The sequence below is a fragment of the Kogia breviceps genome, chromosome 1 (genome assembly GCF_026419965.1).
Source record: "Kogia breviceps isolate mKogBre1 chromosome 1, mKogBre1 haplotype 1, whole genome shotgun sequence".
Taxonomy (NCBI): domain Eukaryota; kingdom Metazoa; phylum Chordata; class Mammalia; order Artiodactyla; family Physeteridae; genus Kogia; species Kogia breviceps.
Window position 1 is genome coordinate 42176771 of NC_081310.1, and position 25965 is coordinate 42202735.

A 25965-nucleotide genomic window follows, 5' to 3' on the forward strand; every position below is an offset into this window, starting at 1 on the left:
CTCTGCCCTTGGGCCTTATCCTGCTTTATTTGTGTTTGTTTCTTAGTACTCTTCGCCATCTGACATACATATAACACATTATATGTATATATAAAATATATAAATAAATATAAATATAAATAAATAAACATATATATTATATATTTGTAGATACAGTCTAGCTCCCTCATGAGAATGTGTACTGCTGAGGATGAGGATTTTGTCTGTTCCATTTACTGCTCTATCCCCAGTATCTACAACCACCTAGTAGGTGCTCAATGTATATTGTTGAAAAATAATGATGGAACATATGCAAGAACTCGCTGTGGTCTGCAGCTCTGGCAGCAGGCAGATTTCAGCCAGCTAAATAATCTTGACCTAGGAGATCAAAGCAGAGGACTAAACCCTCCACGGCACAGCGCAGCCAGGGCAGCTTTGAGCGTGTCTTTCTATGTCTGTCTCTCCCTTTCTTCCTCCTCACTCTCCTCTCCTTCCCACTCCTGCATGTGCGTCTTCCTTCCTTACTCATCTCATCTGAGAAATATATGTCAAGGTCCCTTGCCCTGTGATAGATTCTGACCCATAGACCTTGGGTAAAGGCCTGGGGAAGTCACTTTGCCCTGAAAGATTCATGGGGCAGGGCTGAGAACTTGCCAGGGTGCAGAGGATGTTCAGAGCCCCTCCCTGATCCTGCCAGTACTGAATCAAGACCTAGCAGGCCTCCTAGCCAGGGGCCTGGAGCCAGGATGCATGTGAACACATCCGGCAGGAGCCAGCCCTGAGGGAGGGGCCTGATGCACAGACAGGCAGGCACAGTCCACGGTCCCTGGTCCCCGGTCCACGTGCCCAGACATACTCCACAGCTACAGGAAGGGAACCAGTTAAACACACCAGCCACATCAAAGGGATCCAGAGAACCAGCCAGCACAACCTCCCTCAGGCTCTCCAGTGAAAAGATGGCACTGAGATTCTGATTTCAAGATGGACAGACGGACAGTGGAGGAAGCCTGCCATCTCTACCCCCTTGAGGGGGGAATTCCAGTCCTTTCTCTGAGGCTCTCTGAGTCCAGAGCTCATTGTTCAGCCAAAGACAGGAAACGGAAACAACCACAGCCAGAAGGCACTGCGGTGGTTTGCCAAGGCCCCAGGGCTGTGGAGCCAGAAAAGGGAGGAACGGGTGGGGTGGGGGGGCTACCTGAGTCCCGGCGTCCGTTCCCAGAGGCCACACAGAAGCCGAAAGTGCCCTCCGGGGAGCGCTGTAGCTGCAGCTGGCTCGTGCCGTCCGGGAACACCTCCACCATGCGGCCCACGGCGCGAGCCAGGCCCGGGGCACTCACGTCCTCCACGCTGAGGGAGGGCCGGGGCGGCACCTTGGTTGGCCTGTGAGGGGCGGGAGGCGAGTGAAGGCAAAGAGGGCCAGCACGGGGGCCCAGCCCCTCCCTGGCTGAAAGACGGGCAGACGAGCCAGGGCTGAGCCTGGCCGGTTCCCACAGCCGTCTGAGACTGCGCAGAGCCCGCTGCAGACCCAGAAGCCCCTCCCCCAAGAGCAGTGGTGGTTAACCTTTTTAGGTGCAGAGATCTCCCTGAGAATCTGGCGAAAGCTTTAATTTTACATAAAACTTCCAGGAGTTAATGGACCCCCTGAAGTTCCTCCATGGAGCCCTGAGTAAGAGCAGCTAGCCTAGCAGGTCTCATCAGAGAGGGTGGATTTCTCTAGGCAGGGTCACAGGGCGAGGGTCTCTTTGGGGGCCCTGTCTCTGGATCTTCAGTCAGATCTTTAGCTGGGCTAAGGAAGCTCCCTGAACATTCTGATTTCAAAATGTCATTAGATAGTAGAGGGACGGAGGAATCAAACCTTCCAACTCTACAGAAACCCCAACCCCTGTCCAGTTGCACAGGACAAGGGCACCGAGGAATGGGCTCCAAGACCCCTGAGGCAACTGAGGCACAGGTAGCCAGCCTCACTTTCTCTTTTAAAGGCGCCCCCCCCCCCCCCCGGGCCGTGCTGCTAAGGCAGGAAGGAGTTAAGCATATAGCTCCAGCGTCCATGCCCTGGGTTTACGCTCCAAACCACTTGCCCACTCTCACCTGTCAGCTGCATTGTGATCCCCTGGCTCCCCTACCAGGTAGAGGTTGGACCGGTCCACCTTGCCACTCAGCAGAGAATGGAGGCTCTGAAAAGAGGCAACTTTCCGACGTTGGCGAGAGGGTGACACCTAGTGGGAAGGGCCCAATATTGCAGGTGAGAAAAGCCACCTGGCAAGGGGTTGACAGAGGGGGGACCCCAACCATGAACCTGAGGGCCTGCTAAGAAAGTAATGGCATAAGCTTTTGTCATTACTTCAAAGTGCTTAACAGGAATAAGATGGGCCTATGTAGGCGTTTTGAAGCTTCAAAGTAAAAAAAAAAAATGGGGGGCTGAAATAACAACTGAATAGGGTAATGCTAATTATCTCACTTATCAAGAAAATCTAATTTTTTCCTTGATTATGAAAAAAGGGTGAAATCAATCACAGAATAATAAACACAATTGTAGAGTTAAAATCTTAGTTTGTGATTCTTTAGTATCCCTTTTATGATCGCTGATGTTAAAAATTTTATCAAGTATGCACCTTAAAACACTGTGCATTAAAAAGATGGACAAGACGGAAGTCCCTCAAGGAGTTCGCACCATGATGGGGGTGAGGTGAGCATGGACAGGTCAAAAGCCCTAAATGCATGTTGTAAGTGTGAGACTAGAAGCACGGACAACGCTGTGCAGGGAAGCAGAGACAGACTCAGCTCAGGAGGCTCCAGGGCACTGGAGGAGCTGACGCCTGGGCGGGGCCTGAAGCATGAGCTCTCCAGGTGAAGACGGAGGTGGGGTGTTCCAGGCAGAAGAAATAGCAGATGCAGACAGAGAGAGATGGGAGAAAGCATGGATGTTCTGGAACATACTCATGGTCTAGGTGGCTGGGCTGCAGAGGTGATGGGAGACAGGCTGGAGCCAAGGGGCCACACCAGGAAGGACCCTATATGACCTGACGAGGAGCCACTGAGTGACGTTAATCAGAAGAGTTACAAGGTCAGATCGGTGTTCTAGAAACTGGCCCAGTAAGGAGGCTATTCCAAGGGTGGGGGTGGGAGGCAGGGAGAGGCCGACTTTTAAACAATACCGCACACATTATTTATCACATTGGAAATCTGTGCTCTCAGGAAGATGTATTATCAAGAAGCTTAAGAGGGGGCCCTGACCTTGCCTTAGGGCTCCGGAGGGCCTTCTGGGAGAAGTCAACTCAGAATGGAAAGACAAGCAGGCGTTCCCCAGGGAAATGGGGGAGGGGAGAAGGGAGGAGCCTTCCAGATGCAGGTGCAAAGGTCAAAGAGCCATAGCCACTAGAGGACGTGGGAGTAGCCCATGTGGCGAAGGTGCTCACTGCCCACAGAAGGGCAAAAGAAAAACCAAGCCAGGGCAACAGCCATCCACTCTCTCGCCACACACACCTGTCAACACAACAGTCTAACAGGAAGGTAGGAAGGTGTTCACCCTGAGATATGTCATGAATATACCAGGCTGAGATGGAGTCTTCTTTCATGTTTTTTCAGTTCTTGAACAATTCTTTCTGCTGCACAGTCCTCCTGGCACTTGCTCCCACTCTTTCTTGGCCAGCTTACTTCCTAACTTTGCCCACTTGGCTTACATTGCCCATAACCTCTCTCCTACACTAATGGGCTGTCATTTCCCTTGGGTTTACAGAGATTGAAGCTTTGATGGCCATACATCCTGGCACCACGGCTCAGATGCACTGGGGACAAATCTAACTTCATGAGAGAAGCAGCAAATTCCTAGAGCACAATGCCACTCTAGGCTTTTGTCCCCAGCTTGAGATGGCTTTGCTTTTGTTTCTTTGTCTTCCATTCATTCATCCAGCAAATATTTATTCTGTACGGGGTGCAAGACAACCAATGGAATTTTCTTTCAGCCTGCGTTCTCTTCCCTACTTCAGCCTGAAAAATGAAAGGCTCCAGTGCCCCAAACTGCAATCGCCAGCTTCGTTCTGCCCAGGGGAGGGAGCAGGGGAGAGAAGAATAGACATAATACCTGGAAACACCTGGAATAGAACAGCACTTTCAGAGACATAGCTGAGAGTTAGGTGCTACTGTTGGTTTGCTGTTGGTTTATCCTCTAGCACATGGAGGGGGGGAATTTAGCAGGTTGCCCTGCGTTCACACACTCACTCACTCATTCATTCACTGTGTACTGAGTATGTCTACCATACTAATCATCATACTAAATATTTGGAATATGAAGATCCAGTAGTGTCTCCGCAGGGAATCACATTCCACTGAGGGGAAAAAGACAAAAGTTAAAATACTACATGACAAGTCCCGTGAAGGAGGGAAGCACAGGATGAGAAGGGAAGACAGAACAGAGGTGCCCAGCTCAGCCCAAGGAGGGACTGGAAGTCGCTTCCTGGAGAAGGCAGTGCCTTCAGTGTTGATGGATGAGCAGACGTTAGCAGGCAGAGAAGAGCATTTCCAGTGAAGGTTCAAAGTCAGACTGTGTGGCCTGATTACAGAACTTCAAAGTCAAGAATACATGGGGTCAAGTGTTAGAAGAGTGATGAGATGCACGCAGTCAGATCACAGAAACCCTTTGGCAATGTCGAGTGACCTGAACTTTATCCTGGGGGTGATTAGGGACCAGTGGCAGGTGTTCAACGAGGGGATGGCAAGGCCAGATTTGCACACCAGAAGGGCCACTCTGAAAACCACATGGAGAAAGATGGGGCAGGGACGCTCATCAGGAGGCCATTGAGGTAATCCAGGTGTGAAGTGATTTGTGCTAGACTAACAGAGTGCCTGTGGCCACGGAAGAGGTTCCAGAACGATCAGGCGGTCGACACCAGGACTGGGCAGAGGTGGCAGAGTGAGGGCGGGGGTCTAGGATGAGCCGAGGCTGGGGCAGTGGGGTGGAAGGACAGAAGCTTGGGTGCTTCCCACTCCCACTGTGTCCAGGGAATCCATGTCTCACGGATGGACTGTGGGGATGCCGGTAGCTTCCCTTTCTCCACCTGGGACTCCTCGGGCAGCATCCTCAGCACTTCTTTCCTCCTTCCACCTTTCATTCCAATGGTGGTTACACCCCCACTGCCCTCACACACCCCTCGGCTGGGCCCTTGGGACTCACCGGATGCAGGGATTGTAACGACGGGGCTCTCTTCATTTTGGGGGCACTGGTGTGCGAAGCCGGGCTGGGCACAGGGGGCTGCAGCTGCTCCACACTGTAGCTGCGGGACCTGCCCAGCCTGGGCCTTGTGCCCTGACTTGTCAGGGCCAAGAAGAACTTTTTCAGCCCCAGGGTGGAGGAGATGCTGCCGCTGCTTTTCTTGTTCTTGTCAGAAGGGGCAGCTGAGGGTAGGCTGGGTCCCACACTGACCCCTGGCAATGCTCTGAAACGCAAAGGTGGACATGAGATGGGTGGGAGAGGGCTGGACGAGACAAGGGCCCATCCTGTGCGCCCCAGATGGGCCCGCACCACTGCCTCACGGACGAAGTGACAGCCAGGCTGCAGAAAGGAAGGCCGCGCGGACTTCGGCAGGATACTCTGCTTGGGTAGACTTTAGGGAGAAGCTCAGACAAGACCCTTGGCGTCACACTCAGCTATGGGTTCACTCAATCGTCTGTCCATCCCATATTTCTTCAGAACCTCTTCTAGGCCTCTTCTTGGCAGATAACTGGGTAAGTGATAAGCATGACAGGCAAGACCCTTACTCTCGGGAGCTTACAAACAACAGAGTAGTAAACAAAGGAGAAAACCCACCAGCAACCAATGAGCAGGGTGAAGCGGAGAGTGACACGGTGGCCGGGGAAGGCCCCTCTGAGAAGATGACATTCAAACCGAGGGCTGAATGGCAGGAAGGAGCCAGTCCTGTTGAGCCCGGAGGTGAGAATTCCAGGGCAAGGGAACAGCTGGAATCACAGCTCTGGGCAGGAAGAGGCTCAGTATGTGGTGGGTTCAAGGACATAATGGGGCCAGGTCCACAGGACTTCAACATACTGAGCAAGGGGGGAAAGAGGGGCCAGATGGGGTCAGACAGGTGGGCCGAGGCAGAATTACACTGAGTGCTATAAGCCAAGGTAAGGGGTTGGAATTCTACTCCAAGTGAGAGGAAAAACCACTGGGGGGATTCAGCAGGAGAAATGACACCATTTAATTAAGGTTTGAAAAAGATACCTCGGACTGTTGTATGGAGAAGGAACTGCAGGGGCGAGAGGGAAGGCAGAGAGCAGGCAGGGACTATTAGATTTGTACAGAAAGAAGGAATGCACTGACACCAGGAGAAATGCCGTCCAGGTGGCTGCAGGAGCCGAAGAGGATTTGCCAGTGGATGAGAGTGGGAGAGAAGGGGGAGGGGGCAGCCGAGATGACACCCTGAGTCGGGGCATGAGCTCTGTGTGGATGGCGGTGTGCTGTGTGTTTGCCGGGAGGAGGACCCGGGGAGGCAGCTTTTGTCGAGAGTGATCGAGACTTCCACTAGGCCTTTCGGGCATCCTAGTGGAGATGTCGGGGGAGCTGGATACACAAATCTGGAGTTCTGGGGAGCACATGGGGCTGGAGATCTGGCTTCAGCGGCATGTGAAGCCTTGGGCTACATGTCACCAGGCATGGCGCGTCGTGGAGAAGAGAAGGCCCGGCCAGAGGACCAGCTCACCAAGGCTCTGAGGCCCCAGAGCAAGGAGGACTCAGACCCTCAGTGCTGGAGGAGAGCATGGAAACATGAGTGCCGGGCTGTTTCCCAGCCCAGAGTCAGGAGCAAGTCCTCTCAGACGGAGAGCCCATCCTGGGAGCACCTCAAGGGCTGGGACTGTCTACACAGCTGTGCCTAGCACAGTGCCTGGAGCTTCAGGCCATTCAATGAAAGCTCAGTGAGCGAACAACCACGTACACTAGACTGAACAGGGCTGGCAAAGGAGTGCTGGGGTGCCACGCTTGCACCTAGTCTAGGAGTCGCCCGAGGACGGGGAGTAGTCAGCTTATCACACTACCACTCCAGGGGGTCTCTTTCCCCACCCAGTGCCCTAATCCTCCACCTCCTGCATCACTCACCGGGATGACACATGCCCTACAGAACTCGGCTCTGTCCTCTGCAGGCCGCCCTCTGGTTCCTGGCTGGACTCTGGCTCCTCTGAGGCCGGGGAGAAGGTGATGCCCATGGAGCTGACGGTGCCAACAGCTGCTGAGGCGAGGCAGCCCTGGAATCCTCCTGCAATAGCCACAGCATCCCTCCTGTGTCACTGATCGATCCATCCCCATGGGTCATGGGCGGGGGGCGGACGTTCCCGACCCAATGACAGAGGCAGGAGAGCCAGAGGCAGATGGAGAGAAGTTGGAGCCCCACGAGAGCGGCGGAGGCAGTGGTGAGACACACGCGAAGCAGGGAGGGGTCTGATTTTCTGCTGAACCCCATCACCCCCAGCACAGCACCTCGTGCACAGCAGATGAGAAAGAAACATCTGTGAAATGAAGGGCTGCTTGTGATAAGCCACGTCCCTCCTATATCAATAGATAGTTGGTGGGCGGGGGGGGGGGGGCGGATTTTGTATTCCTAGGACTAAAATCACAATCTTGCCGGCTGTGACATCTAACAGCTAAATGATAGCCACCGTTTTTGGAGCACGTGTGAAGTTCTAGACAACGAGCTAAATGCCCTACGGAGATTGTTTCATGGGTTCCTAGGAAATGGGTTCTATCATTCTTCTCAGGTTATAGAGGAGCCCAGGACCTCCTGGCTAATGAGAGGAGGAGCCTCACCTGGCCCTCTGCTCCAGGTCTCGAGCAGGTGAAGGCCAGGCTGCCCAGAAAGGTCAGCAGCTCTCAGAATAAATGCCCCGTAGGAAGTGGGTAAGGGCAGCCAGCAGCCAGCCTAGAGCCCGCCCGAGGGAAGAAAACCACACCTCAGCACAGGGCAGGTGGGAGCTCAGGGTGGGGCCTGCTTCCTCAAGGTTCCTGTGAGCAAGGAAGGGAGAGGGAGAGTGTTTGCTCCCCCCATGTAGTGGAGCGTGTGGCCAGCACACCCGGGGCGGGGCAGGGGGGCGCTCGGCATTCACATCCGCAATAAGGTCAGTGAGGCCTGTCACCTCTCTGCCCTCTTCTCGTCCACTCTGTTTCCAAGCCCTGCTTTCCTCCCGAGCCGTCACAGCCCCAGGGCTGCCAGAGCCGCGGGCACAGGAAGGCAAGGCTGTGTACGTCATTGGGCCTGTTATCTCTGCCTAAGAGTGAGCGGCTGACTTGCTCACCTCAGATCACAACATTGGGGGATCAGAGCCCAAGGGCCGCCAATGCTCAGGATTTGCTCGTGATATGAGGACCCCTTCCAAGGGCAGAGGTGATACCCTCTATCCTTCAGCAGCCTTTGCTGCTGAAACCTAACAGCCTGCCCAGCAGGCTCGGGGGTCTAGGACGGCTTGGGCACCAGAGAACGACCCCAGCACTGTTTGTAGGAGCTCTGCCCACTGGGCACCCGGGCAGCACATCGGCTTCGCCACATGGAGGAGGTCTCGAGGGCTGGATTCCTGCTGAATTACTTCACTTATGCATCCCCCACAGGGCCTAGGATGGCACCTGGCCTGTAACAGGTGCTCAGTCAATACTGAATGAATGAGTGAATGAATGAAAGGATGACCTTCAGGCAGAAGGACCGTGTGATTATTTGGGGTTTGCTGCGCTTACTAAATCCTGGAGTTGCTGCTTCTTCCTGCTCTGTTGGTAGCAAAATTCCCTTAAAGCCCAGGCCTCTGGCAGCCATAGAGCTTGGAGCTCCTGTACACACCTCAGGGTTCCCACTACCACAGCTCGCAGGGGGAGCTGGCTAATCCGCCTCCAGGCTGATGTGGAATCATGTACCAGCCCACGGACCCCGCCAGCTTCCCCAACATTCGCCGCGGCTCAGGGGGCTCCTCGGGGCTGCTATAGGAACGGTGCATGGGTGTGTCATCTATTAAGATGAACAGTAAGTGAAGACTCACAGTGCCTGGTGGGCCACAGACCCAGCCTGTGGCCTCTGGTCTAGGACCGCCCTAGCCCCAGGGGAATCCCTTACCGTCTCTGTGGTCCTCCAGAGGTGCTGCAGGCTTCTGGCTGTAGGCGCCCTTCTCCCCACTGCCCGCGAGGATGGCTCCTCCCCAGGGCTCCTGCAGCCCCTGGGGCGTGCTGTTGTCGCAGTGACCGGTGGACGGGGCCCGCAGAGGGTGCGTGACACAGGGGCTGCGGGGCTGGGGCTGCGGCCGGGTGAGCTCACAGGCCCTGGGAACTACACTTCTGGAAGAAGGCACGGGGGCATCCACAGGCTCTCCCTGGTCACCCGGCCTGCGAAGTCCAGCCAGGGCTGCCTTCCTGTGAGACACAGGGGAGGCGGTGTTCTTTGAAGAGGGAGGGGTCGGCACCCAGCCTTCGGGGGAGAGGGAAGCGGCTGGCTGCTGGGCCTGGTCGGGGGCAGAGGGCTCTGCGTGGCTCTGATTCGGGGAGTCAGTTCCCAGAGACTCTTGGCTCTCTACAACCTGGGCTTGTCTGCCTGGCCCCGAAGAGCCCACCTTCACAGAGGAGGCGATGGCATAGGCTGTCCGGGAATCCACGGGCTGAGCCCAGTGATTTTCCGGCCCTGGTCCAGGCTGGGACCCCAGGGAAGCCCTCTTAGAGTCCTGGACAAGAGGCTTAGAGAAAGCATCTTCTCTGGGGAGCAGAGTCCCCTCAGGCGTCTGTCCCATGCCTTCTGTCACCTCATCCAACACCTCCACTAGCTCCAGTCCAGGCAGATAGTGTGGGGCCTGAGGGCTCCGGAGCGGCCCCATTTCAGCCTTTCGGAACCACCTGTGGCCTCCCCGAGGCCTGGAGGCCCGCAGACGGGGGCTGCTGCTGCGAACCCTACTAGGTTGGGAAGTCCCGGCCTCCTCACTGTCGGTCCTGCAGCTGTCGGAGGTGTCCGTGCTGTCCAGGGCCGAGTCTACCTCCTCGGGGCGCGCCTGGCCCCCGATGTGCGTCTCCCGGATCCACTCGGTGTGGAGTCCGGGCTCGGAAGGGAAGAGCCGGAGGGGGCCGCCCAGGCCCCGAGGGCTGCGGGGCTGCGCCAACGCCCCCTCCATCCCGCAGGCGGCTTCGCGCTCCCGAAGGACCCTCGGGTCAGGGGTGATGCAGTGGCCGCAGGCTCGGCACCTCCTCTCACGGCCCTGAGCGGGCGGCGGCGCGGGGAGGCCCCGGGGCTCCAGCCCGCCCAGCAGCGGGTGGAGAGACCCCGCGCCCGCGTCCTGGCGCCGGCAGCCCCCGTGGACGTAGTTGGCGAGGTCGGGCTTGGAGCGCAGGGGGCCCTGGTCCGCCGGCTGCAGCGCGGTGCTCAGCACCTGGCGCTGACGCTGCTGCAGGCGCTCGAGGTAGCGGGACTCGGCGTCGCGGGCTGATTCATCCTCAAAGCGGACGTGGGACGGGGAGGCGGCCCGCTTCGGCCACTGCCCGCTGCTGGACTCCCCGCTGGAGGAGTCACTCGTGTTCCCGTTCTGGAGGTTGTCTCTGCAGGCAAGGGTCATCCTCGGTTCCAAGGCTGGGCTTTTCCGCCCACCTCTGATGGGGAGGCAGGAAGAGACAGGTCACGGGCAGAAAAAGGGGAGGAACGTACAGACTCCCCGCTGGGCACCCACCAGACCCCTCCACCCTGGGGTACAGTCTCCCACAGTGCTCAGTGGAACTACAACCCAAAGTTGCCCCCAATCAGGTTCCTCCGGAGTCAGGCAGCAAAACAGAGCAGCTTACAGGTGCATCCTGATCCTGAACACAGCACTAAACAAAATGAATACAACCTTCTTTACTTTTGGCTTTCCCTCTGTTGCCTGGCTCAGCCTGAGTTAAGATGAAACACTATTAAACTCAGGATTGTACAGAAGGATGATACTGAAGTCCTCGTGTGTGTGTGTGTGTGTGTGTGTGTGTGTGTGTGTGTGTGTGTGTGTGTGTGTTTAGGAGAAGAAGTGAGCCTGGCCATCATGGGCATCTGATGAATTGTGGCAATACTGGCTTTTGTTGTTGTTGTTGTTGTTGTTTTTTGCGGTACGCGGGCCTCTCACTGCTGTGGCCTCTCCCGTTGTGGAGCACAGGCTCCGGACGTGCAGGCTCAGTGACCATGGCTCACGGGCCCAGCCGCCCCGCAGCATGTGGGATCCTCCCGGACCGGGGCACGAACCCGTGTCCCCTGCATCGGCAGGCGGACTCTCAACCACTGCGCCACCAGGGAAGCCCAATACTGTATTTTTTATAAAGGTTTAATGGGAAGAGCATATTTTAAGTCTCCATGGAGACTGTGTAGGACCTGCAGTAAGTGCTTCTAAACATTCCTGCTCTCAAAAGTATCTGCTACTCAGGGTTTCTAATCATCTTGCTTGGACAAAATTTAGACAGAGTGACACTGGTGTTTCTTCTTGGTCTCTCCACCTTGCCTGTTCCAACACCCCCTCCTGTACCTGCCCCTCCCCAGGCTCTCAGATACACGCTTGCCCTGAAAAGCTGTGATGACAATTACTGTGCTAGGAAGAGTTCTCACAGTCTGTCATCAACCTTTGCTCTGGGAGACACTGTGGCTGGTGGTCAAGTCCTGCTCAGCTCAAGAAAATACCTGTACAAATCTCACACTGGGCCTCTTAGAGCCAGGTAACCTGAGTTTCAGACCCCTGTGCAAATGGACCCAGGCCTACAGGTCATTTCCTATCAGAGGCCACCTAAGTAAAGACAATGTTCCTCCCTTCCTTTCGCAGCAGCGCCTCCCCACCAATCTACTGCTGAGTGGCTGGGATTCACATCATTTCTGACATTTATCAGTTCTTTGTCACTCATGTTGGACCCCTGCAGTGGCCTCTTATTCATTGGTCCTCCTGGAGCAAAGCTTCATCACACCCTCTTCTCAAGGGGCACACAGGATCAAGTTCACAGTCTTTGGGGTAAAAATACAGGACCTCCACATTCCTCTCTGCCTTCCTCTCCAGCTCTGTCCCCCCCACCCACCCACTTGTAAGGCCTCCACCCCATCTACCTCATGCAACCCTCCTGCCACTGTCTCCTGGAATCTTTCTTCTTAACCTGACTGCATTTGATTCATAGGTATTAAATCTTACCTGTGTACAGATACCATGTGTGACGGTTAATTTTATGTGTCAGCTTGGCTGGGCCATGGTCAAACATTATTATACTCGATCAAACATTATTCTTGATGTTTTTGTGAAGATGTTATTTTGGATAAGATTAATATTTAAACTGGTGGACTTCAAATAAAGCTGATCACCCTCCATGGTTTGATGGGCCTCATCCAATCAGTTGAAGGTCTTAATAGAACAAAGACTGATCTCCCCTGAGCAAGAAGGAATTCTGCCAGCTGACTGCCTTTGGATTTGAGCTGCATCTCTTGCCTGGGTCTCCAGCCTGACAGCCTACCCTACAGACTTTGGACTTAACAAGCTTCCATGATACGATGAGCCAATTATTTAAAAATAAATTTTTCTCTCCATATATAAACACACATCGTGTTGATTCTTTCTCTGGAGAACCCTGACTAATACATCTTGATGATGTCTCCTCCTCTGAATACCCATGCCATTCGTCATGAGAGGCTCAGAAGATGTCAGGGCTGGAAGGGACTGCCATGACCACGTGACCCCTCCCCGTTTCTACAAAGGAGAGGCCACACAAGACCAGTTCCTGGGCTGACCGGCACCTGAACAGCTGGGAAAGGCAGGTTGCAGGAATTTTTTCTCCCTCACGGAGCCACAAAAATAGAACCAGACATTGACCATGCTAATGGTCAAGTGCTGTCTGGAGACAGCGGCCTGGATTCTAGAGATCTGCTACTTCTTTCCAATTACCGAGAAGAGTACCCACGTAGACAGTTATCTATGCCGGCATACTTTATGTGTTATGTTACTGCTTTTAGTCCTCAAAGCGCCTACAAAGGCTTCCCTAACTAAACCCTATTCCTAGCACGTTTTGTTCAAGCCTGTCTTGACACTCCAATTTATTATAAATGAAATGTATGTGAGTGATTGGTTGATTTACTAATCCTTCCTCTAATTGGATGCTTCAGTGATTCTGGAGGAAGGATGCCAATGCTCTCAAAAAGGCTGCCTTAGTGTGAGTTCCTTCCTCACCAAATTCACAGCTGCAACAGAAAGACAGATGTGGTATGCAATTAAAAGGAAAAGTGTTCAGACAATAGCAGGACGAAAACATCCATGTTTAACAATTACTGTTAAAACATGCCAGCCAGTGGGGAGAGCAGCCACTGAACTGGTTGACTTTTCTAACTACACATGGCATTGACTGGACTGGACAGTGTGTTCTTCCAGGCTGTGCTTTCTGTATGGATAAATGGTCTTGCCTGTCTGACTCAGGTGAACATGTATTTGCCTGGGCTCTGAGGGTGTCACTGGCCATTCCTAATCATCCCCCTCCCTGGCTGCCTCGATAGCCAAGCCACTGACTAGTCTCAAAGCCCTGATGGGTTGGAATGGTCTGGATTGCAGATGGCGTGGAGTATGATGTATAGAGGCTACCCTTGGGGGTCATGGGACAGACTGAGAGGTCAGAGTTAAATTGTCCAAGACTGATTCCCTGCAAAGCTCCGTGGCAACCAGCTAGGGCTGAGAGGTTAAGGCACTGACTCACCTGTGCCATGTCAGATCACTACAACCTCAAACCTTGGAACCCAGGCCTCTGGTCACACCAGGAGAGGGGCTGGTGCTCACCCAACCGTGACTGCTGAGCCGGCAGAATAAAGCTAGAGCCAAGGTCCTGCTGTGTCATACTGCATTGTATCCTAGGCCCCGATTCGCACCAAGGAGTGGGGTGAGTACTTCTTAAGTCAGGCAGCTGAAAAGTGCCACAGTGCAAGCTCTGGGGGCCTTCCTGACACTAGGTGTTCACTAGGTGTTTACCCTGCCCTGGGATGCAGTGGGGGACTGCACACCTGCCACCACTCCTGACTCCAGCATTTCCCAACAGGTGCTCCTCCAGGAGAATTTTTTTTTTTTTTAAGAACTACTGCTATGCAAGTGGGTCTGCCTGCTTTGAGATCTGAGCAGATGCTATGCTTGAAAGGGCTGCTCCGAGGAATACTGAGGCGTTGTCAGTCATCCTGTTTTCTGGAACCCATATGCACACAAGGCCATCTTATCATTAGGCACAACAGCTGCAGTGCGTGGGGGCCACGATTCTTCCCGGGCCCACGAAAATGTGTTAGGTTCTTTTAATGTCAAAAGAGAATAAATAAATGCACTTTTAAATCAAAGAAAACATTCTCAGATGTAATATTAATATATTCACCTTTAAGCCAGCATGGTCATAAAATATAACTTTTAACTTTGTTTAGGGAGGAAGGAGCCCAGGAAGGCAAGAGTGCCTAGGGCTCCCAAAAGTCATTCCGTGGGCTTGCATTTGGAGAGGGATTTGTGGCTGAGATGTAAAGCTCCTGAGTAGGCTTACCCCTGGTGAGGAGGGTACAGTGTCTCTCTGCTTGTCTCAGCATGGCTGGGGAAGTTCCTCTGATCCCCCTGCTTTGTGACAATTCTCTTTCAGTGATGGTGAAGCACTGCAGCGCCCTTGCCACCTAGGATCCCATCTGCACCTGCATCTCTTGAGCCTGTCAGGATCTCAGAAGGGGCTGTGAGATAATCACTCTGGTGGGCTCACTGTCCATGTGGGGTTCCTGGGTCAGCTCTCCAGAGCACTTTTGCCCAGTAAAGGAAGGCTCTAGGCAGAGAAACAGCATCACTTCACCCCTCAGAAACAAGAGAAGCCCCACAGAGGCTCTGCCCCTGCTGCACAGGCAGGATGCCCTGGTCAGCCAGGCTCAGCCAGTGGAGGAAAGGCCCACTGGGAGATTCAGTACACAGGCTTAGACACAACAACCCCCTCCAAGCCCCAGAGGGCGATGCCCTGCTCTGCTGACAGGATGTGGGCTATACTTTCTAAGGAGGGAAAAATAAAGCTCAGCTTTCAAGGCAGTACATTCCTAATCTAATAAGGAAGTCCAGGTCCTGTCAGCCACATCAGCAACCTTAACTTTTACATTCAAGATGGAGAATCGAGCCATCCTGGAATCCATGCCGAAGGTACAAAGAATATTTTTGTTCTAAAAGAAGAAATGGAGAGATGCAGGAGAGCTTAATCACATAAGGTACCTTCAACTCAGTTATTGAATCCCAGAGGCCTCCACCAGTAGTGCTGGGACCAGTGCATAAAGGTACGGTGAAGATTCTGGAGACAAGTACAGAGCGAATAAGGCACTAGAGCAGCAAGCAAACACCATACCTGCCAAGCTTCTCAAGATTAGGCACAGCAGATGCCTCAACCACCCCTCTTGGAGAGGATTCTGTCTGCTCAGACTCTGGAGTTGAACGGCCTCCTTGGGAAGGTCCCTTTCTACAACAACGCTGTCCTAACCACACAAGCTCCATGCAGTCCTACATGGCCACCACCTGACATAGGACAACAGCACTTACGGTGTCACCTTCCCAGGCCCTGCCTCTTGCTCACGTGTTCTGCCCTCCTGGGATTAGGAACACCAACATAGGTGTTCCTGTCCCCCAAAGGGCAAGAGGTTGTGCTTCCAAGAGCTGCTCAATTTCTACATCGATTTGCTTCCAGAAAATGCAGCTGCTGCTTACTGCCTCTTCACCTCCTGGAAAAGCCAGTCTGTTCAGGATTGCCCCAGCTACCTCCAGCTAGACCCGAGATAAAGAAGACCTTCTGGAGACTGCTCTGCCTGCCCCACTCTTCCATCATTTTTCATCAGGCTGCTCTTTGGAAGGAGTGATGCCTCTGGGCTCGGGGTGGGGGGTGCACGAGGGGTTCCTGCATCTAATGAGGCCTCAGGCCTGTGTGGCACCTCCAAGTTAGCTCAGCATGGCTCTCCAGAGCGATCTGACAAGCATATCCTTTAGAAGCATTTGCAGCAAGCCATCTGGCGTTGATTTTTCAGCTATACCCTCTGAGGATTCACCAGCGCTGCCAAGTCAAAGTAATTCTTTTCTGGACACAGCAGCTGCTAAAGTGGGTCACCTTGCATTTCAGTAGCATTTCTACTGCTGGAGAAGAGCCTGGTGAAAGGGAACCTACTTTAAGCTTAGTGACTGGGGTTGTCGTGAGATGCTGATGTGATTTGGGGAAGAGGAAGTGTCCAAAGTACATTTACACCATCCAATCTGTTTTTCAGATAGTCTTGCCTGTTTTGAGGCTCCCCAACTCCACCTAAGTACCTAAAGAAAGGGGAACAGGAGGTTTCCATGGAAGTCTAAGGCTCTGGGCCTCATATACATGCAGAGTAGAACAGTTAGGCTGCTTCAAAGGAGCCACTCCCATTCCTAACTAGTGTCCTCCAGCCAGAGGGAGACAAGGTACAAAATGTGGAGATAAAGAGTAGCCTGTTTGGTACCTCTTGCCAGGATTCAGGGTCTCCTGAGCCCCTCTCCCAGGGGTCCCAGTGACACTGAACACAGAGGCAGGCTGCAGTCTTCTGCTCCTGCTGGAGTCATCTCAAAGGTGCCAGGAAGGTCCTCAGCCTTTAATGAGAGGGCTCAGCATCCCCTCAAAGAGTACGTGATCCAGTTCCACCGAGGATCCTCGCTCCCTCCAGCACCCACTGTGCCGTGGTCCTGCTGGGGCCTGGGGCACTTTGGCACAGGCTGGCAGCCTCATCGCAGGCCAGCTGCACCAGCAAATGTCACATGTAAGTGACTGCTTGGGGAGCACCGTACATGGAACAGGCACAATGATGGAGATGGGATGTCATGCAAGGAGTAGCCACATATGTGGAGTGCTGGTCTGAACGTCCTTAAACTTGTACTCTTCCCATCTCTTCATCCCTCATGAGCTCGGCCTCCCTCATAGCTCCAGCATCATGAAATCGGGGTAATGCCCAAATCTGCAGTTCTGACTTCTCTCCTCCTGTACACCTCCTGTATCCAACTGCCTGAGAAGCATCTCCAGTGGGTGTTCTGTGGGCAACCCCTCCAAAGCCTGATCCTGCACCTAGGCTTCACCTCTTGGCTAAGGCCCCACCAAACCTCCAGACACCAAGTCAGAACCCTGGGCTCCATCCTGGATGCCTCCCCTTCTCATGCTCCCCTCATCCAGTTGATTAAATGATTAACAGTCAGAGGTAACACTCGTATTGTACTCACTATACGCTGGGTGCTGTTCTAAACACTTTACATATAGTAACTCATATAACCCTCACAACAACCCTGTTAAGATAGGCACTCGTATGAGTCCCACTTTGCAGATGAGGAAACTGAGGCACACAGACTTCTCTAAGAGCACACAGCTAGTAAGTGGCAGAGCCAGAATTCAGTGGTCTGGTTCCAGAGTCTTAACTGCTTCTCGGCTGCCTCATTAAGCCCGCTTGCTCTGTCTCCTGGCAATCTCTCATCTCCACACCCTGTCCCCCATCGGTGCTCACCAGGACCACGGTGCAGCCTCCTCACTGCCCCTGAGTCCCCCAGATCCAACCCATCCCTGCAGTCAGAACAGCTTTCCTGAAATGCAAATGTGATGGTGCTGCCCACCTGCCTCAAATCCTTTGGTGGCTCCTAGCTATTACGGGAGGCATCCAGATTGTTCAGCAGGCCTGGAGGCCCCCGTGAGTGGCCTCCACTGAGCTTCCCGGCCTTCACACCGTGCACCCCCCCAGCATGTCCTCCGGCTCCAGCCTGGCCAGACTCCTGAGCATGGTGCTTCTGCTAAGTTTTTGCCCCGGGATGCTCACCCCTGCCTCCCGCACCTGCCCACTGAATATCTACGTCTCCTTCCAGCCCCAACTTACAAGCCACATCCTCCAGAGCCTCCTCTGTACTTTCCAGCTGAGTTACAGTAGCTTTCCTGCCCTGCACACGCATCTTTGCTCTCCTACACCACTGCCCACAGAACTGTGTTGATCCGTTTGCCCGTCTTTTTCCCTGGAGACTGTGACCTCTGTCCTCCAGGGAGCTCGCATTATGTCCGGTAACATAACACGAGCAAGCCCTCAATGAAGGCGTGCTGACTGACTAGAATGAAAGCGATGCCTGACACAGGAAAAACTCACACACAGACGGGAGGGAGGAGTGAGCAGCGGCACTGTGGCTGGATCCCATCTCTTCTCCTGCCACAGCCCCCACCCCCACCCCAGGCCAGTCTGAGCCGGGCCCCACTCACCGGCTGCCCTGGGCAAGGGTGGGCACAATATCGTGGCTGGCACGGACGGGCCGGGTCCTGGCCTTCATGCGGGCTCGCTGAAGCAGATGCTTGGCTTCCTCATGCCTGGGGCTCAGCACGGGCTCCGGCTTGGGACTAAAGGCCCTGCAGGGTGGCACATGGGCCAGAACGGGCGGGGGAGGGATTAGAAGAAAATAACACGGATTAGGAGGGCTTTAACGGTGTCAAGCGAGCGTGTCTATGCCAGAAGCAGCCCTGCGTGTGCAGCCTTCCTTGTCCAGCTCCCACACGCAAGGCACCTAGCCTGGGGCCTGGGGCCTGGGGCCTGGGCAACTCTGGATGGGACCAGGGAGCTGGCCCACCTTGGACATCTGCTCAGAGACCGGAGGCAGAGAGCCCAGGAGGATCTAGAAAAGGGTAGGGGAGTCTCCAGATTATTCTATTGTTCCTTCCCTGGGCAGACGGCGGCGGGAGTTATCTGGGAGGAGGGGGAGAAAAGGGCCTGGGGTTGTCGGGCTGGGCTTGTGCCCAGCCAGCCAGATGGTCTTCACACGTGTCCCCTCCCTCTCTCCTTCTGTCTCTCTCTGCACCCACCCGTACCCACTGGGGCCCCCACCGCAGACACAAGGAACCAGAAATCGTCACTGTGCTGCTCCTCTGAGGGAACGACATTTTCATAAGGCCTCAGCCCCAATCCCGACCCAGCAGGCATCAGTCCCGGGCTGAGAGACATTAAGCTGGACCCACATCAAGTCAGCAGTGGCTCAGGTTCATAATAATAAAGGTCCTCTAGCAGTCCTCTCCACCTCCCGCGTGTGCTGCCTCCTCCCCAGCCGGTCCAGGGCTGCAGAAAATGATAGCAGCTCTTTTTCAAAGCCACCTCCCAGACGATGACATGCAGCCAGCACCAGACACCCCCTGACTGGAGCCCACCTGTCCCCAGCCAGCCTGGCTGGGGACAGGTGCGCTCTCCACTTGACAGATGAGGGCTCCGGAGCACAGAGGAGCACTTGGTGCGTCGTCGCTCAAGGTCAGACATCAAGGGAAGCAGAGCAGGCGTCAGCCAGCCCCAGTGCCTCCACGTCCCCCGCCCCGTCCCCGCCCCTGGTCCCAGAGCAGGCCGAGGCAGAGTGACTTCCGCAGCCCCGTGGCTGCTTCTGTCCTCACTGCACATACGCTGGGCTGTCCTCACTAGGGAGGGTCTGCAGGAAGAGGACCTGGGCAGGTAGAGGCTCAGCCTGGCCTGCATCTCAGACTGCAGCCCACCAAATCCCATGCCTTACCCACCCCTTGTGTCACCTGGAGAAAGGGGACTTGTCTTGACAGGGGAAAGGTACCAAGTAGCTTCCTAGGTGACAGATGACAGAGATGTGAGTGGGAAATGGCACAACCCTGAAGCCTCCTTGGGACAAACTTAGACAAGCTCTGGGCAGTCCATGATTTTTTTTTCCCTTTTTTTTTTTTTTTTTTTTTTTTTCTCATTATTTGCACCTAATCCTGCAACTGGGGCCAAGATAAAAAATAAGAACTGCCAGAACAAAGGCACCATCTGTGCCTATGAACCCTGGCAGGGCCCAGGCACAGTTTGGGAACCAGGAGGGCTTACGGCAGAGAATGAAAGTGAGTCTCCAGGCCTGCTGCCCTGTGAGGAGAGGCCTCCCTTTGCACAGCTTCCCGGGCAGGCAGGGCCTCCAACGCACTGCCGAGAGAGCAGCTGTGCTCCCCGAGGCTCCGGCTCCGCCAGCAGAGATAATGAGGTTACCAGCCCAGGGAGAGACGCATCTGCAGCCGCAGGCCTCTGGCTGCCAGCCCGCACACTCGGAGCCTTCCGGTGACAGCTGTGGTTCCCCGGCTGTCGGAGGGCATTTGTCACAAGACCTGGTGGGCAGGCAGGAGGGCTCCAGGCAGCTGGCCAGATGCTGCCAAGATCGGCCTTCCCCCCAGGTTTTTAAACCATTTTCCAGCTCTGCTGTTTCCTTTCTGCTCCCTCTACTTGGAGCTGTTAATTTTTTTTTTTTTTTTTTTTTCCATCAGCTGCCCTGCTTTGGTTCCTGGCAGACAAAGCTGGTTTCTCCACTGATTAGAAAAGCAGAGTTTTTAAGGCGCCTGGAGGCATCCATGCAGTAACAAGCTGAGCGGGGAGGGAGCAGCAGCTACCTTCACAGATGGCAGCCAGGGTCAGCAGGGCAGGCAACTCTCCGTCATGGCGCACCCTGGAGAGGGCAGGCCCTGACAGCCCTGTGGCAGGAAGGGGGTCTTTCTCCCAAGCGGCAGGGGCAGACAGGTGCAGTGCTGTGAGCCTGTCCCAGTCTAACTGCCCAACCCCCATCACCGCATTGTCTTGGTCCACCCAAGGGGCAACAACCCTGCCTGACAGACAGGTTCTGACTCCTCAGAGGAGAAGGGAGACTCCCCACTCTAATCTGACCACAGCCCTGGAGCCAACCCCTTCCCATCACGGACTATAACCCACCGTCCCAGCTGTCACAGTTTCTTTAGACATTTCCTGGAAGAACTGGGGTGGTCCCTGTGTGGCTTGGCAAAGACAACTCCATCTGAGCACAGAGAGCTTTTGTCATGGCCGTGAAAGCTCGCACGTGGAGGGCTCATGAGCTCAGCGGGTGAGGCACAGGGAGAAAGTGGCTGAGTGCTTCCCCAGGCCTGTTTCCCCATCTGTAGACGGCGGGAGTTACACAGGGGACAGAACTCACATTGCTACCCTGTAAGCCAGGGCCTTTGGCCAGGTAGCCTGCCGTACCACAAGGTGGGGTGGGGGACCCTGACGTCCTCTGCGGGGGGTTCACAGATGTTTGGCCTTCAAGAAGCAGCAACAGCTAAAAGAGCTACCGGCTGGGGACGACGGGACTTCCATGTGAGTATTCTGGCCCCTCCATCTGCCCCTCTAACCACCAATATCCTAAGCTGCTTCCCAGGACAAAGGGCAGCATGCAGCCCCCTCCCGCTCTGGTCTCTCCACCTAAGCCGTTTCCTAGCAGAGAGACAGGCTTAGCTCTGACTGCAGCTCCCCTCCCACCCAGGCACAGCCAGATCAGGCTCTCCAGTCAGGACAACCACCATTGTCTCCCAGTCAGAGAGGTCAGGGGGACAGAGTGGCCTCCTTCTGCAGCCATCATAATCCTAGATTAAAATAATAAGCTCCAGCAAGTCCGGCTTTAACTCTTGCATCCCAGGAATATGAATTAGGGAAACAATTTGGAATGTAAAGAGATCTGACATTTCCCAGATTCCAGGATGCAGCAAGTAGAGGGAAAATATACTGTACAGAACACACATAAGCCTTTCTGCCCGGCATTTGTGCCATTTTTGTATATTACAAAGCTTTTTGATGACCAAGGATAGAGTGCTCCTGCTGTCACACTGTGTGCGTTTCCTCGAGTGAGGGGAATAGGAAAGGTGGGCCCGGAACTGATTCTGGAACATGTGCTCCGTGAAGGCAGGGGCCTGTCTGGGCTCATTACCACAGACACCTTGTTCCCAGGGCTGCAGGACATGGACAGGACAGAGCCTAGAGTGGTGGTTAGAAGTGTGGCTCTGGGGCAGCCTGCCCAGGTTCTAATTCTGGGCTGCCACTTACCAGCTGTGTCACCCTGGCAGGTCACTTAGGGGTCAAGGCTCAGCTTCCTCCTCTCCTAAATAGGGGCTCAGTTGTTAAGTGAGACTGATCCCCTTATAAGAGCTGAGCACAGAGCCAGGAACTTGGTGAGATTCCATCGCCATTAGCATTTATTATTATTGCTTTTACTATTTGCACCATTATTTTGTTAAGTTACTCTCACCCCCTTACTGAGCAAAGGATGGAATCCCTGAACATGAACTAAAATCACCTGCCGAAGAGATCCCCTTTTCATCTGCCAAGAAGGCATGTCTAGAAGAGACAGGCTATCCTAAAGCTAGAGAGGGCTTGGTGGGTTTTGTTCTAGACCTTCAGAGCCCTTGACAGGGCTCCACAGAAAAGGCAATTTCCATAGAATGGGGAATGGGAGGAGGCTGTTTGGTAGCGGAGAGACATTGCTGCCCAGATAATAAAGGCACTTCTCTCAACAGAGAAGAGCTGTTTAAGAATGGCATATACCTGGACAAAACTCTAAATTCGAAAAGATACATGCACCCCTATGTTCACAGCAGTGCTATTCACAACAGCCAAGACATGGAAGCAAGCTAAGTGTCCATCGACAAATGAATGGATAAAGAAGATGTGGTACATATATACAATGGAATAGTACTCAGCCATAAAAAAGAATGAAATAATGCCATTTGCAGCAACATGGATGCAACTAGAGATTATCATACCAAGTGAAGTAAGTCAGAAAGAGAAAGACAAATACCATATGATATCACTTATATGTGGAATCTAAAATATGACACAGGGCTTCCCTGGTGGTGCAGTGATTGAGAGTCCGCCTGCCAATGCAGGGGACACGGGTTCGTGCCCCGGTCCGGGAAGATCCCATGTGCCGTGGAGCGGCTAGACCCGTGAGCCATGGCCGCTGAGCCTGCGCGTCCAGAGCCTGTGCTCCGCAACGGGAGAGGCCACAGCAATGAGAGCCCGCGTACCAAAAAAAAAAAAGATGAATGGTCTTGAGCAAATTAACTTTCGTGAGCCTATTTATTCACAAAGATTGGTACCATAATGAGATTTTCCTGTGTGGGGTGTATGTGAGTGTGACAATGACATGCATGACGATTGCAGGCAGCACGAGCTGTGAGGTAGGGCTTGAACTGTTAGCATCCTTCCTTCTCCACCAGGACTTAGAACCCTAGAGACTTCAGGAGCACGGTACATAGTTGAAAACACTGGTGAGTGGTTAAACGAAACTTTTTTCTTTGTAGTTGTAGCCTTGGCAGGTTTGGGAGTGGCGAGGGGTTCCCTCTAGTTTTCCTTTGCGTCTGTACATCTGAGTTGGTGGGCAGGATGGGGAGTGGCGGGGGGTATGCAGGACGGACAGGGGCTTGGCTAGTCTTCATTACACCCTTGCCCGGGGGAGTCCTCAGTTAACATCTGCAGCCCTGCAAATCCTGGGGAGATGCAGGAGAGTTTCTTCTCCCAAGCTCACCCCCAGGGCTCCTCAGGACCCCCCTGAGACTAGGACCAGAAGATCCAGAACCCAACCAGGGAGCCAGAATGATCTCCAGAACCCCTCACCAGGCTTCCCGTGTACCAGGCCACAGCACACAGCAACATCCCAGCACTGCCAGAAGACGGGGTCATCCTACCAGGGAGGGAGTGGTTGTGGCAGGAGGGAGAGAGCGAATGTCCCTCCATTTCCTACTGCCTTACCTAAAACCTAAATTCCAAGGCTCTCCATAAGCGGCCTCAGCCCACATTCCCACCCTGTGTCCTGATAGCATCTTCCATGCAACCCAGCTCACACCTCTCCCATGCACTTCTGCAAGCCTTACCCATCTGGAATGTCCTCTCCTGGCTCCATGCAGATCCTGTCAAGCCCACAGGGGCATCCAGCCCTTGGTGAGCCCTCACATACACCCATGCATGCATGCTTCTGCAGAACATTTTCTGAGTGCCTGTTCCGTGCTGATACTCGGCAGGTACCGGGTCCCAGAGATAAGAACAGCATGGTCTTTGGCCCTAAGGAGCTCCAGAAGGAGATCCACCAGCAACAGCTATGGCCAAAGTTGGTGTAAGCAGAGTGGGCAGTGAGGGCAAAATGGGAATTCCTTCGGAAATTACACACAGTAGTAGGGCCACAGGAGAGTCTTCCAAAAGGCTAGGTAATAAGTTAAGCTTTAAAAGCCCAAGATTTTCTCACAGCTGTGGGCCTGACCACTTGAGCCACAGGCCAGGCCTCTGAAATTCTTGAGGGTTCCCTGTCTGCCCCTTCTTTAAACTCGAGTCTACAAACAGCTTTGGAGCAGGGAGTTTTGACCACTAGTCATCTCAACAAGGGCCTGAAAATTGGGACCCACCAAAGTCTGAGTTGCTGTCGGCTGGCACCCTGTTCCTTCTTTTCTTGTGACGAGGTGTGTACACAGAGACTGGGCTCCCCGTTATGAGCCTCAGTCTCTGGATCTGTTGATAGAAATGGGCACGATTCCACCACGGGGACGGGGAGAAATCAACAACCTAGGAAATCCTCTGAGCTTCCTTTATCATTACAGCACAAATGAAAAAAGCCCAGAGGCCCTCTCCATTTACCCCACAGCACAGCAGTAGTTAAAGTCCCTGCAGACACACTTCAGGATCTGGGCCCCCCAAGATCACACACATCGAAGGCCCTGATTTGAAGCAGAGTGGGCCTGGGTCACATAGCACCGCCTCTCCAATGAGACTGCCAAGGAAGGCCCTGGGCCTCAGGATGCGTGCAGCAGCCCAAGGCTGAGTGCCTTTTTGTAAAAAGCTGACTCCCTTTGGGCGCGGGGCCTGGGGTGAGCACGGTACTGACTGCTGCTGCCCCTCTGGCTTCAGGTATTTTTTGCACAAGCGGGGCAATCTGTAATCCTGATACGCCCTCTCAGAGCCTCAAGACGGGGGAGAGGCCAGGTGGATCCTGGCCATTTTACAGAGAGCAGGGACGGGACACCATGGGCTGCGAAGAATGGATGAGGGCAGAGCCAGCCCTGAGCAGAGGATCCTTCACTTCCCCCTCACCCCCCATCTCTAACAAGTCTAGTGCCCAGACATGGCCACGAGCAAGGTCGCTGACAGCACTGACCCCGCTGGCCACCTCTGAAGTGCTTACGTCTCACCTCATCCTCTCCCCACCCCCAGTCAAAACCCCATTTCCTGAATCATGTCAACAGTGACTTAGGAGAGAAACAAGCTTATCCCATGGAGCCTGCCATCTACCCTTCTTTGTCTATGCTTGAGACTACCAGGCTGGGGGAGGCCGAGGATCCCCGGATCCCTAACCCAAGGCATGGCCTGTGGGGACAGCTTGTGGCAGTGCTGCTTCATGGTTAGAGCACAGCCCTTGGCACCGAGCAGCTTTGACTGCAAACGCTGACTCCAAAACTTAACAGCTGCATGACTGGGCAAGTCACTTAGCCTCCCCCCAGAGGGGTCTCTGCCAGTGAAACAGGAACAATCAATAGGGCTCGTTATCAGGATAAAGTGAGGACGTGGTGCAGCACAAGGTCTGGGAATTGAGTGTCAGCGTGGTCTTCTGGAGGGAAGGACCACCAGGTTGTTCCGGTCCTCTGGGACGAAGTCTCCTCTTGACCCTCAGTAGAGGGGACAACCGTTTGGTCCTGGGGCATTTCTGGTGTTCCCTCAGCATCTCGGGGGTCTCGCCTCCACGGTCGACTCTCCCTGTGACCACTGCCATGAGCTGGGCCAGCCCCCCAGTCAGACAGTGACTACTGTCTTGGTCTCTGCTGTCACCATCATCTCAGGGCTTCTTGTCTTACCACCATGCAGAGCAGTAACAATTGAGGACATAATTAAATACGTGTTGGGTTAACTTGGTCACGGGGGTTATTTGGTGTCAACACTGAACTACACTGATGCTAAGTTTGACTGGGTGTGAAACCGGACCTTTTATGCCTCAAACACTGAGAAGATCTGAGGGGCTCACTGCCCGAGCACGTCCTGACTGATGTCCTGGCCCCTTCAGGACGGCCATCATGATGGTGACCACAGTCTCAGAGTCTACACTGCCCAGTGTCCTCAGCCCCTCAGTACACAAAGCCCCAGGACCCTGGTTCCATGTGGCCAGGGGTAAAGAGCTGAGGGAAGTGTGCCTTATTTCAAAGGGTCTCTCAGGGAGTTCAGCTATACAGAAGGAGCATCAATAAATCCATCC

At 54.1% G+C, this 25965-nt stretch overlaps 1 protein-coding gene across 1 annotated transcript in view; it reads right to left on the minus strand.

Moving 5' to 3' along the window:
* Positions 1–25965, minus strand: part of KIAA1614 (KIAA1614 ortholog) — a 36377-nt gene that overhangs the window by 4480 nt on the left and 5932 nt on the right. Inside the window, exons 4-9 of the mRNA XM_059059734.2 lie at positions 18185–18328; positions 9063–10573; positions 7070–7226; positions 5150–5411; positions 2068–2195; positions 1175–1359 (exon numbers count right to left, since the gene is read on the minus strand). Coding sequence (XP_058915717.1) covers positions 1175–1359; positions 2068–2195; positions 5150–5411; positions 7070–7226; positions 9063–10573; positions 18185–18328 — 2387 coding nt within the window. The remainder of the gene's footprint in view (positions 1–1174; positions 1360–2067; positions 2196–5149; positions 5412–7069; positions 7227–9062; positions 10574–18184; positions 18329–25965) is intronic.